Here is a 19,173-nt window from a genome sequence, read left to right on the forward strand (position 1 = left end):
GGGAGGCGGCCGTGCTCGAGTTCTTCCCCTTGGCACCATGTTCGTCATTGTCCATCCGTGCTCAGGGTGAGTTGTTCCACCTCGTACGGCGTTCTTCGATCCGGGGCGAAAAAGCAGAGTGCTTTTTTCAGGGGTGGACGGATGGCATGGCAACTGGCTGGCTGGAGGGCGACGATGGTGTGAGTTCCTATGTGACATGCTTCGTCGACATTGCTTCTTCTGCAGTAGTGCAGCAGGGCAGGATAAGAGCTTCAAGGATCAAGATGCTAAGCTGTTGCAGCATTTGTAAACTATTTGTAAATTCGGTCGTAAAAGGCGGCTTGTTGAGCCTTAATCTAAAAAACTGTTTTTTTCCTTTTATCAAATTGCTAAACTATCGATTGAGATAGATGTAGCTATACAATTGAAGATGCTGTTACAGATGCTCTACCTGAACCTCGTCTCGCTACCGGCGGGGAGCGAGGAGACTGAGGAAGGGGTTCGGCCGTCAGCCGCCCCAAATATTCAGAAAAGAAGCGCAGGGAATCAAACGAGAAGAAATCATGGCCGAGTGGCCGACTACCTGCTCCGACACCAAAAGTCAACTCTTTGGTTGGTTCTTCTTATGGATCAGTCCACCGGAGACCCGGAGCCCAACCCCACTACTGCATCCATTCCAAGAAACGCCAAGCAATGGGCACCCTCGCCGCCGTCCTCCTCCTGGCCGGCCTGCTCGCCGCGCTCGCGTACGTGCTGCGCGTGGCCCACTCCCTCCTCTGGGTCCCGTACCGCCTGGAGCGCCGCTTCCGCCGGCAGGGCATCCGGGGGCCCCCGCGCAGGCTGGTCGTCGGGAACGGGTCCGACTGGGTAGCCCTCCTCGCCGCCGCCAAGTCCACGCCGCTCGCTTCTTTCCACCACGCCGTCATCGACCGCGTCGCGCCGCACTACCGCGTCTGGCCGGCGCAGTACGGCTGGCCGTTCGTGTTCTGGCTAGGGCCCCGGCCGCGGCTGGTGATCTCCGGCCCGGAGGTCGCCAAGACCGTGCTGACCGACTCCACGGGGGCCTTCAACAAGGCTACTACCGGCGGCACCAACCCGCAAGCTCGGCAACTCATCGGCGAGGGGCTCGTGGGGCTCACCGGGGAGACGTGGGCGCACCACCGCCGTGTCATCGCGCCCGCCTTCAACATGGAGAGGGTCAAGGTGAGGAAGCGTTTCTTGAGTTCGAAATGAAACATAAAATTGGGTTGTAAATAAATCATAATACTTAACCATCTCACCTTGTTGTCCATGTTTCTTCATTCTACTAAATCTGTTGACTGAACCTCCAGCTGAACCAATTAATTAACTAGTATGAAGTACTATGAGAGTATAGTTTGTGACATGTGTGTCCATGTTATGAGAGTACTAAAATGGTAGCAACCTACCTAACGATTTCAGCAATTTAACTATGAAGTGTTTCTTGCTAATATGTTGGTTGATGCAGCGATCTATAAAGCTATATCGTGAATCATCAGTGAAATCAGGGCAGCTTTTGACTGTTTACAGAATTGTTACTCCCTCCGATCCGGCGATCCGTATTAGTTGCAACTAATATAGATGTATCTAGATATATTTTAGTTCTAGATACATCCACACTAGTGGCGAGTAATATGAGTCAGAGGGAGTATTGCGATTGGTTGGAGTTTAGTCTTTAATTTTGTTACTGAAGAGGACCGTATGAACTTATTTCAACCAATTCCTTTCTGAAAATAATTTCTTTCTGCTAACTTTGATTTAAACTCCTATCAATGCGTGTATGAATAGTTGGAATGGAATTTATCTGTGTTGTTTAAAAAATATCAACTGGTTCTATATTGATTGGTAACATTTGTTATTAACCTTTTGTATGACTAGTAAATTCATTCACAATTTGTAGATGCACACTTATTTCAAGAGGTTCCTTTTCTGAAAAAATTCTTTTTCTGCTAACTTTGATTTAAACTCCTATCAATGCGTGTATGAATAGTTGGAATGGGATTTATCTGAATTCTTTAGCAAATATGAAATGGTTGTATATTGATTGGTAACATTGGTTATTAACTTTTTGTATGACTAGTAAATTCATTCACAATTTTGTAACTGACAAAATGCTATGAGAGTAGTTTGTGACTTGTGGTGTCCATGTTTCTTCTTTCTATGAAACCTGTTGACTGATCAACAATGGTGCTCTAGATAATGCACTTAAATATCATTTAACACTACCCATTCTGGATATCTTTTTGTAGGGCTGGATACCAGAAATGTCATCTATCATCTCATCCATGCTGGATAAATGGGAAGTCCAAGGAAAAACCCGCACTGAGTTTGAGATCGATGTGCATCAAGAATTCCACACTTTGGGTGGGGATGTACTTTCCTGCGTAGCATTCGGAAGTAGCTATGAGGAAGGAAAACGAGTTTTTCAATTGCAAGAAGAGCAGATAGAACTTGTTATCCTTGCAATGAGAACCTTTTACTTTCCTGGCTTTAGGTGAGATTGACTCATAAACTCAAATTTGGGTCGCCATTTCTTCTCTGTTAATAGACATGTAGTTCCTCCTACACGCTCCTTCAATGTTTCATTAGAGAAAAAAAAAGTTTTCCTCTCTCTGTTTCTACTCATGCTCTTCAATCAAACTTTGTAGCTGAGGAAAAATAATATGACCTCTTTCTCTTCTAGGTTTATACCGACAAAGAAGAACCGAAGACGTAATTACCTAAACCAGGAAATCCGGAGTTCTCTGCGCAAATTGATTGAGATCAATGGAACGAAGTGTGAAGATTCCAAAAATTTGCTTGGCTTGATGCTATCAGCCAGCAAAACTGACAACGGGTTTAAAATGGGAGTCGAAGAGATCATTGATGAGTGCAAGACGTTTTACTTTGCCGGTAAAGAAACAACCGCAAATTTGTTGACATGGGCAATGCTTTTGCTGGCATTGCATAAAGAATGGCAAGACAAGGCCCGAGATGAAGTCCATCAAGTATGTGGCAAGTACGAGCACCCAAGCGCAGAAAACCTGAGCGGTCTCAAAATTGTGAGCCTATTTATTATAATGATTACTGCAACTTTTTAATATTCTTGATGCTAAACTGAAACATAGTGAATGACACTCTGGTAATGTGGGCATGCTATCAGGTAAATATGGTGTTGAAGGAGACCCTCAGGCTATATCCTCCAGCTTCATTTGTGAACAGGACAACCACTAAGGATGTCAAGCTGGGCAAACTCGACATCCCTGCCGGCACGCAACTCAATCTGCCTATTATTGACATTCACCATGATGTTGACATATGGGGCGCTAACGCAGAGGAGTTCGATCCATCGAGGTTTGCAGATGGCAAGAGCTATCACCTTGGTGCGTACTTTCCCTTTGGGATTGGTCCTGCCATCTGCGTTGGTCAGAATCTCGCGATGGTTGAGGCAAAGCTGGCGCTTGCAATGGTCCTCCAGAGGTTTGCATTTGATGTCTCGCCATCCTATGTTCATGCTCCGATGACTGTGATGACCCTCCAACCCCAGTACGGCGCTCAAGTTCTTGTCCGCAAGGTCTGAACCTTGTGTGGCGCTGTATATGGAACTGTGAGGTTTGACGACAAGGTATATTTATCGCCATGTCTCCTGTATATGCGTAGATATTGTGAGCAACTTGGAAGAGGAGGCTCTCAACCTGTCTGAATTTTATCTTGAAACTGTGTATCGAAAAGGAGGTATATGTTTTGCGCCAATAATGTATCTGTACTGTGGGAAATTTGGAAGGAGGATGTGTTGAAACTGTGTAGAGAAAAAAAAGAATCTTAGCGACAGTAATTTATATGCGTATTGTGAATAATTTGGAAAGAGGCTCTGAACTTGTCTGAATTTCGTCTTGACATTGTGTGTGTATAAGTGTATATACATACATGATTTGCAACCGTAATCTTCATAGTTCTCTGCACTGTTGTGTCATCCAGACATCTAGCTATCTAACTTTTTTTATTTTCAAAATGGGGGATGCCCCTGGCCTCAGCATCAGTTGACGCATATGTTTAATAAGTTCTTCGATTCAAAACCTATGTTTAATTGCAGCTTGTCATTTGCCTAGATGTCGATCATAAGGATTATAAGGTCTTGTTGGCTCTCTTTTTTACATACTTCATTTTAGGTTTAATTTATTAAATTAAAGAGGTAGCAATTGTTCTTTTTTTTTTTTGCATTGGTAGTTCTTTTTCATTTGCCAAAGTTTGTGTATAAGCGTAGGGTAGAAGAGCAGTGAAGACGAGCGGAGAACAAAATCTGAAAACACCAGAGATTCAATTAACCACATCTAAATCAAATCCAATCTTCCCGCCATATCATTATCTCTCCTTTCTAGTTCGGCCCCCTCTCCGGCGAGCTGACGGGTTCCAGACAATGGGAGCTAGCGCACCGTCGCTCCCTCCGTCCTTGACAAAAAAAACACAGGACGATTGAGGGAGGTGCGTCGATCGGAGCGGACATTGCCCGGGAACGCGCCGTCGCCGGAGAGACGGAGCCGGAGATTAACCGAAAAGAATCGACGGAGGAGACCCACACGTACGTACATCTTGACACCCTTTTCTTGGTTTGCTGAATCCGTGGCCTGCTGCTTGTTGGATCGATCGATCGCTCGCGCGCGCGCGGTCAATTCGTCTCGGGCCGCTCGAGGCCCAGCAGCCGCCGGAGCTCCCGCGTGGCCGAGTCGTCCACGGTGGCCGCCGCGGCGGCCGGCTTGGAGAAGCTGAAGCGCGGCAGCGGCAGCGCCCGCGGGGACGGCGACATGGCGCCGAACGCCGGCCCGGCGTACGCTGCCTCCGCGGCTGCCTTGACCCGGACCTCGCGCGGCACGGGCGACGCCGCCGCCGCCGCCTGTCCGTGGCGAGCGGCGCCGTGGCGCGTCGTCCTCGCAGCCGGGCGCGGCGACCGCCTGGAGCCGCGCGCGTGGTGGCGGACGCGGGAGAGGCAGTCGTGCGAGCGGAGGACCTCCGTTCCCATGGCAGGCAGGCGAGACGAGAGACGAAACCACCGGCGGCCGAGGAGCTAGGCGCGCGCGCGAGTTCTGTCGTCCCTCTCGCCGGCGTACGTGCGTGCTACCTGTTGTAGAGAGCTATGAACGGCGTGGGCGTGGTGGGGAGGAGGAGGAGGGGGGATGTGGGCGAAGCGCGCGCGGCAGCTTCCACCGGCCCCCTCTCTCTCCGGCGTCCCGCTAGCTTATTGGGTTGCTCCGGCCCTTCTCTTCTCTGGTTGGCTTTAAAGGTGCCCGGAGGTGGTGGCGATCGGCCAGGCCAGAGCGTGGAATTAACGGACGAAGGCGCGGGGAGGAAGGGCGGAGCCAGGGAGCGCGCGAGCGCCGCTCGTTTTTTCCCCTCGTTGCGGATGGCAAGGACGAACGAAATTGCGAACGCGGCGCGGGCTGTGGCGAACGTGGCACGGTCGTGGACCAATATTCCTAGCCTTACGGATTTTTTTAGGGTTGCCACATTGTATATTTGTATGCCAAATAATGGTTTAGTTTTTAGCATTGGTTCTCTCCATTGTAGATTGTAGAGGGCATTGTCATAGCCAAAAAAAAAAGGGTGTGGGAGAAGTAGTTGCTTCTATAGACAAATTTTCTGTCTAGTGTCTTTTTGTTGTTGTGGGCCATGAAAATCTAAGGAGAGAACAAAGGGTTTTTAGCAATCTACCCACTGTGGGAAACTTAGCAATTTAACACCATAGCCATTTTTCTTTGCCTGGCATATTTAGCTTTTTTTAGAACACAGTACAACGCGCGCCGGTTAAATCCTGGAATAAATTCAGATAAATGCAAACATCCATGCAAAATCTAGGACTTGAACCTGGATGGACTGGTTCGACCACAAGGGACCTAACCATCAGAGCCAAGCTCTATTTTAGCAACACTGTGGTGCTCTTAGTTACAAAACTCCCTACGAACTGATGTGGAGTAAACTGGTTGGTTCCGTTTTAATTCCTCGAGTAAAAATTGGAAACCTCCTTCCTAGGATGTGCACGATATGAGTCTGTAGATGATTTTCGTAAGTGATTTCCATAGATGTAGCATTACTCGTTGTGGACTGAGCGAGCCAGTAGAGAGGGCAAAATGGATTTTCTATCATCTACATATACTCCCCCGTTCCATAAAAAAATAATATACTCTCATCTAGCCCTATATGTCATGAGAATCTAGACATATTTAAGCTTATATTTTACATATATGCGACCATACATATTTAGGGTGGTGAGGTGGGGGTAATTTTAAGAATGACACAAATTGAGTGGAACGATTCAACGATTATGCTAAGTAGAATCTAAGATTTTACGATTCTAAAAGTTAAGATCCTACGGTTTGTGATTATCCTACTATAAAGGTTCCTATCCGATTCAAAATCATGATTCTGACAACATGATTTGCATTTTGCAACGGAAGATTACTCTCTTGCAACAAGAAAATGGAGATCTACAGAACAATGAGATGACAAAGGAGATATGAAGACGATTATACAAGGTGACAAGATGACATCGTGCAAGGTGGAGTCGTTCGTAGCCGTACTAAATGAAGAACACCAGGATGACAATCATAAACAAGTAAGTGTAGAGGAAGGATCCATAAGGAGACACTATCACGACTTTCAAGAGAGACCAGGGGAGAAATATGGTTAGGGTTCAAAATGGTTAATCAATTGAGCTACCAAGTCGAACAGATTGTCCAACATGGAAGCAACACCTCCCTCACTTTCTCTTCTCCTAGACTTGCAGTTGGAGCATCACCTTGTGTCGTTGCTCTGCTTACAGGCCCGGCCCAAGGGGGGGCGGGAGGGGCGGCCGCCCTGGGCCCAAGAAAAATTGTGGCCCTCCAGATGTACAATTATACTAGTAGGCCCATTGATTGTTGGTTCTTAGTCTCCCAGGCTCCAGCGTTGGAAAGCTCAGCTGGGCTTTTCCTTTTCACGAACGGGGAGGCGAGCGATCAAGGCATCGAGCGTCCGGCCGGGGGGCTGCTTTACACCGACCTGATCGGTGCCGAGCGTGGAGCCGCACACCCCCGGCCATTGTTGGGCCTGGCCCACTATCCCCGACCGACTGTTTTATTTCGCTACCCCTGCGTGGCTGCGGTGGCTAGCTGGGCCGCGGCCCACTAGAAGATAATTATCATTTCGTTTCTTTTTTTCAGCTGTTTCTTTTTTATTTTCCATAATCCGGGTTTTTTGGGAAAAAAATCTATTTTTCACAAAAATGAATTTTTTTTAAAAAGAATATTCTTAAAAATATAATTTTAAAAAAATTAGAACAGTTCTCAAATTTTAAAGATTTTTAAGGTTGAACGATTTTCAAGTTTGAACGATTTTTAAGTTTGAACGGTTTTCAAATTTAAACAATTTTTTATTTTGAACTATTTTTATGTTTGAACGATTTTTTGAATATTAGTAGTTCGTTTAGTTCTTGAGGACATGGGTGAAGTCTAAATATTAGTAGTGAATTATGGTTGAGTAATATTCAATGTTATGATATTTAAGTTGTGGTGTTATTCTTCTAGTGGTGTCATGTGAACATCGACTACATGATACTTCACCTTTATGAGCCTAGGGGAATACATCTTGTATTCGTTTGCCAATTGCGGGGTTGCCGGAGTGGCAGAAACCTGAACCCCCGTTGGTATATCGATGCAGGAGGGATAGCAGGATCTCAGAGTTTAAGGCTGTGGTTAGATTTATCTTAATTACTTTCTTGTAGTTGCGGATGCTTGCAAGGGGTATAATCACAAGTATGTATTAGTCCTAGGAAGGGCGGTGCGTTAGCATAGATTCACCCACACAACACTTATCAAAACAATGAAGATTAATCGGCTATATGAAGCGAAAGCACTAGAGTAAATTTCCGTGTGTCCTCAAGAACGTTTGGTCATTGTAAGTAAACTAACCGGCTCTAAAAAGGATTGGGCCACTCGCTGCAATTATTTCTCTCGCACTTTACTTACTCGTACTTTATTCATCTGCTACATCAAAACCCCCTGAATACTTGTCTGTGAGCATTTACAGTGAATCCTTCATCGAAACTGCTTATCAACACCTTCTGCTCCTCGTTGGGATCGACATTCTTACTTATCGAAAATACTACGATACACCCCTTATACTTGTGGGTCATCAAGACTATTTTCTGGCGCCGTTGCCGGGGAGTGAAGCGCTATTGGTAAGTGGAATTGGTAAGGGAAACTTTTACTGTTAGTGCTGATTTTATTTCTGCCTGCTGCTATAATTCATTATGGAGAGATCTTCTCTTGAATTTTTATTTGGAAAATCTACTACTACTGCAAAGGTAGTGGATGAGGCGCCAAGTGAGGAAGAAGTTCCATACAAAATACCTATGAAAATTATTGAACGTGTTGTGGATAACCGTTATACAGGGGATGGAACTGTCCATCCTGGAGATCATTTGTTGTTCTTACATGAATTATGCGGTTTATTCAAGTGTGCAGGTATTGCTATGGATGAAGTGAGGAAGAAGCTATTCTCTATATCGCTGTCTGGTAAAGCAGCGCATTGGTATAAATTACTGAATAATGGGGATTCTCTTGAATGGAATGTGAAAGGACACGGATGTCGCCTAGAGGGGGGGTGAATAGGCGATTTAAAACTTTTACGAGATGGGCTTAACAAATGCGGAATAAAACTAGCGTTTACTTTGTCAAGCCCAAAGCCTATATACTATGGTTCACCTATGTGCACCAAAACAACTTATTCTAAGCAATGCAAGCTACTTATGTGATAGCAAGATATATATATAACTTCAAGCACGATGGCTATCACAAGGTAAAGTGCATAAGTAAAGAGCTCGGGTATAGAGATAACCGAGGCACGCGGGAGACGAAGATTTATCCCGAAGTTCACACTCTTGCGAGTGCTAATCTCCGTTGGAGAGGTGCGGTGGCTTAGTGCTCCCGAACGCCACAAGAGGCTCACCTTGAGGTGTGGTTGCTCGATGCACACCAACGCCACAAAGGCCTCACCCCAAGATGCGGTACTCACACCACACACCGAACGCCACGAAGGCGCCTCACCTAAATCTCCGGTGACCCTCGCCACAAAGGCCTAGGTCAAGGTTCCACTAAGGGATTTCCTTCGAGGCGGAAATCGGGCCTTACACAAAGCTTGGGGCACACATCCACAACTTAATTGGAGGCTCCCAAGAAATCACCACAAAGGCCTCAAAGCCGTCTAGGGTCCAAAGACCCAAGAGTAACAACCTTCTTGCTTTCACTTCCACAAATCACTGTGGAGAATTCAAACCTATGCACCAAATGCAATGGCAAGAACACCACAAAGATGATACAATTCTTCACTCTCAAATTCCAACAAAGCTACTAAATCTATTGGGGGAATAAGAGAGGAAGAACAAAAGAAGAGGAACACCAAATTTCTCTCCAAGATCTAGATCTAGTGATTCCCTCACAAAGAGGGGAATTTGTTTGGTGCAAATGTAGATCTAGATCTCCTCTCTCTTTTCCTCAAAAGTGAGCAAGAATCATAGAGGGATTGAGTGAGGCGAAGCTCTCATATATTCAACAATGGAGGAGAGCTAGAGGTAGAAGAGGAAGTGCCAAGAGGGAGAGAAAGAGAAGCTTAAAAAGGGGGCACATTTTTCTGCCCGTTGGGGCTGCCTCGACTTGGGGCCGGTAGTACCGGCCAGCTAGGGGCGGTACTACCGCCCGTGGGTGCTGCGCGTGGAAGAGAGAGCGAGGCGAGCGGGGCATGGAGGCGCGGGCCGGGAGAGGGAGGCCGGAGGCTCCGGCCGTGGTACCGGCCCTGGTACCGCCGAGCCTCCCAAACCCCCTGGAACATTACTGAGAGGAAAGGGCAATAAGCGGTACCACGAGCGGTACCTCGCCTGGAGGCTCCAGCCGTGGGCTGGGTGGAGGCTCCGGCCAGGGCAGGGTGGAGGCTCCGGCCAGGGCCCCTCCTCACCAAACGTTTTTACCTAAACACCCCATACGAAAACCTTAAGAACTTTTGCATCCGGACTCCGATTTCGATGATCTTGGGCTCGTTGAAATCACAACAACGAGCTCTACAACAATATGCATAGAAACATCATAGTCTAGCAGAGTAGGATAGCAACAAATGAATAAAGGTTTTACCTATCTATAAAAGGCAAACCGGTAAAACCTCCAATATGGAAAATGCAACAACTTGAGTTAGGAAACTCGGATTTAGGTGAAACCAATTTTGTTGTAAAGAAGATGAATAGAGCTACCCCACAAAGAGTGAAAAGCTTAAGAACAAGTGGGGTAGGTTTTTCTATGTATTTTAGAGTGAAACCTCTCAATACGAGAAACCAAGAAAAACTCCAATATCGAAAACGCAACAAGTGATTCATGCGGAATCCGTTTTCGATGAACTAAAGCTTGCTATGGAAATAACCACAAGCTCTAAATCACCTCATGGATAAGATCCAAATAACAACCAAGAAAGATGATGCAAGGATGCAAAGGTTTGAGCTCTCCGAAGGATACGATCGAGTTACTCACTCGAGAGCCCTCTTGATAGTACGGCAACTAAACTATAAACCGGTCTCCAACTACACTATGAGACCGGTGAGAAAGAAACCCTATCAAGAGCAAACCTTAACATTGCGCATTCCACTTGAGCTTGATGACGACGGTCTTGACCGCAACAAGATGGAACGCCTTTCTTGATTGTGCTTGCATGATGAAGTCATGCGAAATGCTCCCCCATACTCCATTATGGGAGAGCTTCTTTTTTGGCGCATCTTCACATATCCATGATCACCATATGGATGGCAAGCTTCAAGCATATGATCTCTTTGAGTTGGCTCATCTTGAACTTGCACTTCATTTCTTCATTCTTCATCATGTTGATGTCTTGAAGTAACTTGAGGGCTCACTTCATCTTCATCTTCAAGACATACTTGACACTTGATATCCTTCATTAATTTCTTCTTATTGCAACCTTGAAGCCAACATATGGTTCAAGCATTGCCTATGGACAACTCCTACAAATATAACTCAATGCAAACATTAGTCCATAGGGATTGTCATTAATTACCAAAACTACACATGGGGGCTCCATGCACTTTCAATCTCCCCCATTTTGGTAATTGATGACAATCTCTTTGAGAGGGTTTATATAAGGAATTGAAGTAGCAAGCAAGTTGAATATATAGAGCAAACTCCCCCATAATATATGTGTGTGTGAATGATCTTGACTTTCATTGCATATATTGGCATTCAAAGCCTAGTGGAGTTTCCTCTAACTATTCAACTATGCAAAGCAACAAGATGCAATGCAATAAAGGCACATGCTTAAGCACAAAGCAAAGACATAACCAAATTCCCTTAAACCCTCCAAACTTCTCCCCCATTGGCACCAATTGCCGAAATGGGTGAAAAATTTAGAAGGTCAATATAGTGAGAGTTCCTCCATAGCGTGTGCATTTCTCATAATTTGAGTGGAATCAAATGCATGTATCCAATGACGAATATTCGGAAGGAATCACACTATAGAAGGTCAAAGATTGCAAAAAGATAACAAAGTCTAGAAGCTTCAACAAATGAAGCAAGCAACCAAATGAACCACAAAGAAGATACCAAAAGAAAGATAGATATTATGATAAGATCAAGAAGATTGCTCTAAATAATATGAGGAAGCTCCCCAAGGTTTGTGCACAAAACTAGACAATTTGCATTGGAGTATAAAGTGCACAAACATGGAATCATCACTCCCATAATATCATTCAAAAACAAAAGATACCAAGTGAATCAAACTCTAATGATCACCACAAGATAGTGTTCTAAATCAAATGAGGAAGCTCCCCAAGGTACATGCATAAAATAAAATGTTGCATTTGAATACAATATGCATAACATGGAATCCTCACTCCCTCATTTAAAACACAAACATTTGTAATAGATCACAGATAGAAAAATAAGCTTAACACTTGCAACAAACAAATAGTTGAGCAACAAGTAAGAGGCACCATAATAAAAAGGCTCAACCAAGAGGATATGTGAAAGGCATGATAAAGCATATTATAAGACTATTACAAGGATGAGCAAAAAACATCATCATAGTCTTCAATGAATTATCTTGCTTAGCATGACCAATAAACACGCAATAAATAAATAAGATATCAAAAGGAGATGTATCATCTCTTATGTGTATAAGTTTCTCTAAGTGGGCAATATCACAAAGATATTTATCCACAAAGAAACATGCACACACAAAATAGATACGCAACAAATATAGCATGATATCCAAGACGAAGTCATGCAATATACCAATAAGAATTCTTGCTTAATAGCATGGCCAAAGGCTCAATTTTATCTTATTGTACATTCATGAACTTCAACCACAAACATCTAAAATACATCACAAATATCAACAAGGGAAAGAAGATAGTTGGGATGCATTGAGAAAGTCAACAAGTATCACAAACAAGGATACCAAAATAAATAAATAAATTTGCACTTTCATCTATATTGCACATGTGAGAGCCTTGAGGAATTGATATGCAATAAAATTGCTAGATAGGCATAGTTGGGATGGATGAATCATGAGCATTATTTAATATACTTCCCAACAAATGCACTCATCTCAAATTACTCACATTCACAATAAAGAGGTTTCATTAAGACTTTTGCAAGAAGCACACTATTTGCAAATCAAGAGATTCATACCAAGATGCAACCATAAGGTTGGATACAAGAAAAGTATGCATGAGAAGATACTTGTTACCAAGATAGCATTGGTGTGGATGTAGTAGATATGTGTTCGTTGGCCATCCTAGCTTGCCTCAAGTTACCATTGAGTCACCACTTCTTTCCAAGAGTGAGACAAGCATCCAATGCATATCCATTGTACCTAACACAAAGGTAAGTACAAAATGGTCCCCAAACTAATTGGGTCCGAAGTAGTTAGACACACTACAACATATAGGACAAACTCCACAATTCTATGTGCATATAGATATGAAATTGAATTTCATTCACATCTTAGCCAAATTAGGATTTGATGGAGTTTACCCTATATATTGGATCAAAGAAAGTAACTCATGCCATAAGATATACATATATTAAATATGCATGCACAATACTTTCAAGAACCAAAGGAAGATACAATTTGGACAAAACACCAAATAAATCAAGAGACAATGGTTGCCCAAATTATATCAAAGAATCAAATCAACACAAGATTGACTCCAAAGAATTATCTCATTATAAGAAGCTAATTAAACTTAAATACAAAGGAATGAGATAACCAACTCCCAAGAGAGCAAGGTTCCAACAAATAAACCAAACCCTCGAAACTTTTTATGATGGCACAAAGTACCAAAAAGAAAATTTATGTCTCCCAAAACTAAATTTTTGATAACGATCAAGAGAAGTTAAGCATTCTAACAAATATATAAGAGCTCCCCCAAGATTAGTGCATTATTTAGGATCATCACGCTACCTATATCTACTTAAATGCTAAGAAAGTTTGAGTAGTCAAATTAGATCCATAAGATGCAAGGAAGACACATGGGAGTCAAAGCAAAACAAATTCATGGCAATAAATAAGGCAATTTGAACACAAGAGCCAATGTAGATATGATCAATAAATATCTACCTCATCATTGATTACCACTTGTCCTAGGACAACAGGTATTAGGAAATATTTCCCGGTGGTAGTTTGTAAGTATACATAAGATCATATTTACAACGAATAAAGCATATGGTAAAAGATAAGAGTTAACCATCATGCAAAGATAGTTTCTTGATTGCTTCATTTAGTCATACCAACATGCAAAGCAATTAATAGTATTCATACCAACATGCAAAGCAATTAATAGTATTCATACCAACATGCAAAGAAATTAATAGTATGACTTGAAGCACATGGTTTTCCAAAAATGTATTGAGGGACAGTTGTGAAAAACCATGCCAAGAAAAACTTTCACAAATAAGATCCACAAAGATATTAGCAATGAAGCCATTTAAGCAAATTGGAGCTTGTTTGAGCAAACATGCCACATAGGAGAGAGATAATTTACGGTATCAATTCTATGTGACACAACCTCAAATGTTCACATTTTCTAGGCTTGTAATATGCACAAAGCTTATTACTCCCCCATAATGTGATAAGGAATTTATTTTCACAAGAGGCAAATAATATCCAACTAGAGATATTAATGGACATTAGAATTTGAATTTCTCATGAAGATGACATACCACATAGCGACTAGATAATCTCGCAATATCAATTCTAAGTGATATTCCTCATGTACACACATTGTTTAGGATCATGAAATTCCCAAAGGAATATCACTCCCCCAAAATGGGATAGTCCATTAATCGCTCATAAGAGCCATATAAGATTCAACAAGATGCAAAGTGGCTCCAACACAAACACAAATACATGGTGTGCAACCCAACATGCATAGACTTGATTTCTCAAGAAAAACAAGTAGGAAGCACGACATATACAAACACATGTTATGAACAAAAACTAACACATGCAAAGGGCGAGTAACTTTCAATATAAATGAGTTGAGCACATGTTACCGCAAGGAGGAACATTGATCATATGATAGAAGCAAGATAACCAAGACTTGGCTTGAGATAATATAAATGATGAAGATCCCTTAATTCTTCATGATGTAGCCAAGTCTCCAATGCCCTCCAACAAGCACCTATTGATCAAGTTTTGGATTGTTGGTCCCCAACTAAGTTGGGTCCTAAGAGGTTAGTCACAATAGGCTTGGCAACCCAAATGGTTCTTTTCTTGACACCACTTTGGGCACCAACAAATTTGGCAAACACATTGCCACCCTCATCCTTACGAAGAGAATAAACCTCATCAATGGTGATAGAGTTGGATGAGGTACCAATAGTGCAAAAGGAGGAGATGTGGCCCTTCTCACGGCATATGTAGCAAGTTCTTTTCTTCTCCTTCTTCTCACTAGGTTTCTCCACAATGGGAGCATTGGCTTGATTCTTCTTGGGAAGTGGCATTTCTTCAACTTGAGGTTGAATATGAGTTTGAGCTTGAGGCCGCTTACCTTTTGGCTTCTTCTTCAAAGGGCAAGATCTAACATGATGCCCTTCAATTTTGCACTTGAAGCAAACAATCTTGGCCGGGTCTTTGACTTGTAATTGGCCCTTCTTAATCTTGTTGTTCTTGGACTTGTTCTTGTTGTTGGAGTTGAATCCAAGTCCACTCTTGTCATTGGGGGATTGTTGCACACTTAACATCTTGTCAAGTTTGCATTTCCCTTCATGACCCTTTACCAAGTCGTTCTTCAAAGAAAAGACTTGGGCCTTGAGCTCTTTGATTTCCTCTACATGGTTAGTAACAACACAAGTACTAGAGGAAGTAGAGCATTCATTGTTAGAGCAACAAGGCAAGGAAGATAATTCATCACAAGATTTAGCAATATTATGAGTGGATGAATTACTAGGACTAGCACATGGCAATATAACATTTTGAGTAGTAGTGCTAGTACCCACATGAGGCCCACATGAGCTAACTTTAGCCTATCATGGGAGGCTAGAAGATCCTCATGGGAGCTATAAAGCTTTCCATGATTTTCTTCCAATTTACCATAATTGCTAGTTAGCAATTCAAGTTGAGCCCTTAGCTCAACATTCTCCTTCAAGATAGATGCTTCACAAGAAGTAGAGTTAGTAGCACAAGCATCATTATTAATAGTAATGGGAGAAGGCAAGTTGTCATGCTCTTTTAGATAAGAAGCTTTAAGTTGTTCATGCGACTCGGTGAGTTTGGTGAGCGCACTCTCAATAACCCTTGAGCCCTTTTTGAGTTGCTCAAAATCCTCAAGGAGTTTAGCATTAACAAACACAAGCTTATCATTTTTTAGCTTTAGTTCATTTGCCACCTCAAGAGCTTTATCATGGTTTTCCTTTTCTCTAGACAATTCTAGAGCAAAGGTTTCCTCAAGAGCTTCCTTGGTGGTTTGTTCTTCTTCAAGTTCATCCTTTAGAGATGCCACATCATTGGCGTACTCACGTTCAAGAGCACCCATTTTATCAATGGTGTTCTCATGCATCCAAATAAGTTTTTGGCTCTCAATAGCGGTAGTCAAGATTTCAAAGAAGTGAGTGCTAGCAATTTTATCTTTGCAAAGAACCTTGAATACACTCTTACCCTTATCGCGTAGAGAGACAACCCAATCCTCTTCTTCATATTCATCCTCATCCTTATCACCACGAGACATATTAGGTTCCATGGTAGGAGGTACCGTGGAACCCTTGGCCATAAGGCATACATGAGGACCGTGTGATAAATATGAGGAGTTACTTGAGGCTCCTTTCAAGATCTTGTCTTGACCAATAGAATCTTTGGTTTCCTCTACATTGTTAGACACACAACAACTAGAGGAAATAGAAGCATTTTTATCATGGCCACAAGACAATGCAAGCATATCATCGTTAAATTTATTCAAGCAACTTACACATGATATGCAAGGACTATCAACACAAGCATGTAAATCATTTCTAGTGCTAGATGTGTTTGAGTCCGTAGATGAAGCATTGCAATGAGATAGAGATGAAGAATCATCAATAGTAAGCTCAATATCAACATTGCAATTTTCATCACCACTCACCATATCATTACCTTGTGTCTTGACACACTTTGGTGAAGTGGATGAAGATGAGAACTCATCACGGCAGGAAGTGGAAGCAATACAATCATCCTCAATAATATTGGACACATCATATTTATCTTGAAGCTTTGTCCATAATTCATGAGAGCTCCCAAAAGGCATGATTGACGAAGTAACTACATTGCTCACAACAATGGAAAACACATGAGAAGCAAGAGCATCGAGGCAAGAGTTTTTCTCCTCCTCAAGAGATAAATTTTGAGGATCCTTAGGAGAAGAAAAACCCATGCCAAGATATCGCTCCATGTCCGGGGACATTCCCCGTAAGATTTTAAGCACATAAATTTTCCATAGATCATAATTTGTGCCATCAAATATAAACAAGTTATTGTACGCTAATCCCCTAACCGACATCTTTACTCTCAAGGCGGTGAAGCCTAAGAATGAGTGACCTTGCTCTGATACCAATTGAAAGGACACGGATGTCGCCTAGAGGGGGGGTGAATAGGCGATTTAAAACTTTTACGAGATGGGCTTAACAAATGCGGAATAAAACTAGCGTTTACTTTGTCAAGCCCAAAGCCTATATACTATGGTTCACCTATGTGCACCAACAACTTATTCTAAGCAATGCAAGCAACTTATGTGATAGCAAGATATATATATAACTTCAAGCACGATGGCTATCACAAGGTAAAGTGCATAAGTAAAGAGCTCGGGTATAGAGATAACCGAGGCACGCGGGAGACGAAGATTTATCCCGAAGTTCACACTCTTGCGAGTGCTAATCTCCGTTGGAGAGGTGCGGTGACTTAGTGCTCCCGAACGCCACAAGAGGCTCACCTTGAGGTGTGGTTGCTCGATGCACACCAACGCCACAAAGGCCTCACCCCAAGATGCGGTACTCACACCACACACCGAACGCCACGAAGGCGCCTCACCTAAATCTCCGGTGACCCTCGCCACAAAGGCCTAGGTCACGGTTCCACTAAGGGATTCCTTCGAGGCGGAAACCGGGCCTTATACAAAGCTTGGGGCACACATCCACAACTTAATTGGAGGCTCCCAAGAAATCACCACAAAGGCCTCAAAGCCGTCTAGGGTCCAAAGACCCAAGAGTAACAACCTTCTTGCTTTCACTTCCACAAATCACCGTGGAGAACTCAAACCTATGCACCAAATGCAATGGCAAGAACACCACAAAGATGATACAATTCTTCACTCTCAAATTCCAACAAAGCTACTAAAGCTATTGGGGGAATAAGAGAGGAAGAACAAAAGAAGAGGAACACCAAATTTCTCTCCAAGATCTAGATCTAGTGATTCCCTCACAAAGAGGGGAATTTGTTTGGTGCAAATGTAGATCTAGATCTCCTCTCTCTTCTCCTCAAAAGTGAGCAAGAATCATAGAGGGATTGAGTGAGGCGAAGCTCTCATATATTCAACAATGGAGGAGAGCTAGAGGTAGAAGAAGAAGTGCCAAGAGGGAGAGAAAGAGAAGCTTAAAAAGGGGGCACATTTTTCTGCCCGTTGGGGCTGCCTCGACTTGGGGCCGGTAGTACCGGCCAGCTAGGGGCGGTACTACCGCCCCTGGGTGCTGCGCGTGGAAGAGAGAGCGAGGCGAGCGGGGCATGGAGGCGCGGGCCGGGAGAGGGAGGCCGGAGGCTCCGGCCGTGGTACCGGCCCTGGTACCGCCGAGCCTCCCAAACCCACTAGAACATTACTGAGAGGAAAGGGCAATAAGCGGTACCACGAGCGGTACCTCGCCTGGAGGCTCCAGCCGTGGGCTGGGTACCGCGAGCGGTACCTTGCCTGGAGGCTCCAGCCGTGGGCTGGGTGGAGGCTCCGGCCAGGGCAGGGTGGAGGCTCTGGCCAGGGCCCCTCCTCACCAAACGTTTTTACCTAAACACCCCATACGAAAACCTTAAGAACTTTTGCATCCGGACTCCGATTTCGATGATCTTGGGCTCGTTGAAATCACAACAACGAGCTCTACAACAATATGCATAGAAACATCATAGTCCAGCAGAGTAGGATAGCAACAAATGAATAAAGGTTTTACCTATCTATAAAAGGCAAACCGGTAAAACCTCCAATATGGAAAATGCAACAACTTGAGTTAGGAAACTCGGATTTAGGTGAAACCAATTTTGTTGTAAAGAAGATGAATAGAGCTACCCCACAAATAGTGAAAAGCTTAAGAACAAGTGGGGTAGGTTTTTCTATGTATTTTAGAGTGAAACCTCTCAATACGAGAAACCAAGAAAAACTCCAATATCGAAAACGCAACAAGTGATTCATGCGGAATCCGTTTTCGATGAACTAAAGCTTGCTATGGAAATAACCACAAGCTCTAAATCACCTCATGGATAAGATCCAAATAACAACCAAGAAAGATGATGCAAGGATGCAAAGGTTTGAGCTCTCCGAAGGATACGATCGAGTTACTCACTCGAGAGCCCTCTTGATAGTACGGCAACTAAACTATAAACCGGTCTCCAACTACACTATGAGACCGGTGAGAAAGAAACCCTATCAAGAGCAAACCTTAACCT

General features: G+C 43.4%; 2 protein-coding genes across 2 annotated transcripts; one reads left to right on the forward strand and one right to left on the reverse strand.

Moving 5' to 3' along the window:
- The first annotated feature begins 392 nt into the window (after positions 1–392).
- LOC127314539 (cytochrome P450 CYP72A616) lies at positions 393–3,875 on the forward strand. Its single transcript, XM_051345019.2, has 4 exons — positions 393–1,182; positions 2,247–2,491; positions 2,681–3,038; positions 3,140–3,875. Exons 1-4 carry the CDS (start codon positions 673–675, stop codon positions 3,554–3,556), a joined length of 1,530 nt encoding a protein of 509 aa, XP_051200979.1. The 5' UTR covers positions 393–672; the 3' UTR covers positions 3,557–3,875.
- Positions 3,876–4,277: 402 nt separating this feature from the next.
- On the reverse strand, positions 4,278–5,328 carry LOC127314551 (uncharacterized). Its single transcript, XM_051345045.2, has one exon. The coding sequence runs from the start codon at positions 4,991–4,993 to the stop codon at positions 4,643–4,645; it is 351 nt and encodes a 116-aa protein (XP_051201005.1). The 5' UTR covers positions 4,994–5,328; the 3' UTR covers positions 4,278–4,642.
- Between the last annotated feature and the right edge of the window lie 13,845 nt (positions 5,329–19,173).

The sequence above is a fragment of the Lolium perenne genome, chromosome 1, assembly GCF_019359855.2.
Source record: "Lolium perenne isolate Kyuss_39 chromosome 1, Kyuss_2.0, whole genome shotgun sequence".
In the NCBI taxonomy this organism is placed as follows: Eukaryota; Viridiplantae; Streptophyta; class Magnoliopsida; order Poales; family Poaceae; genus Lolium; species Lolium perenne.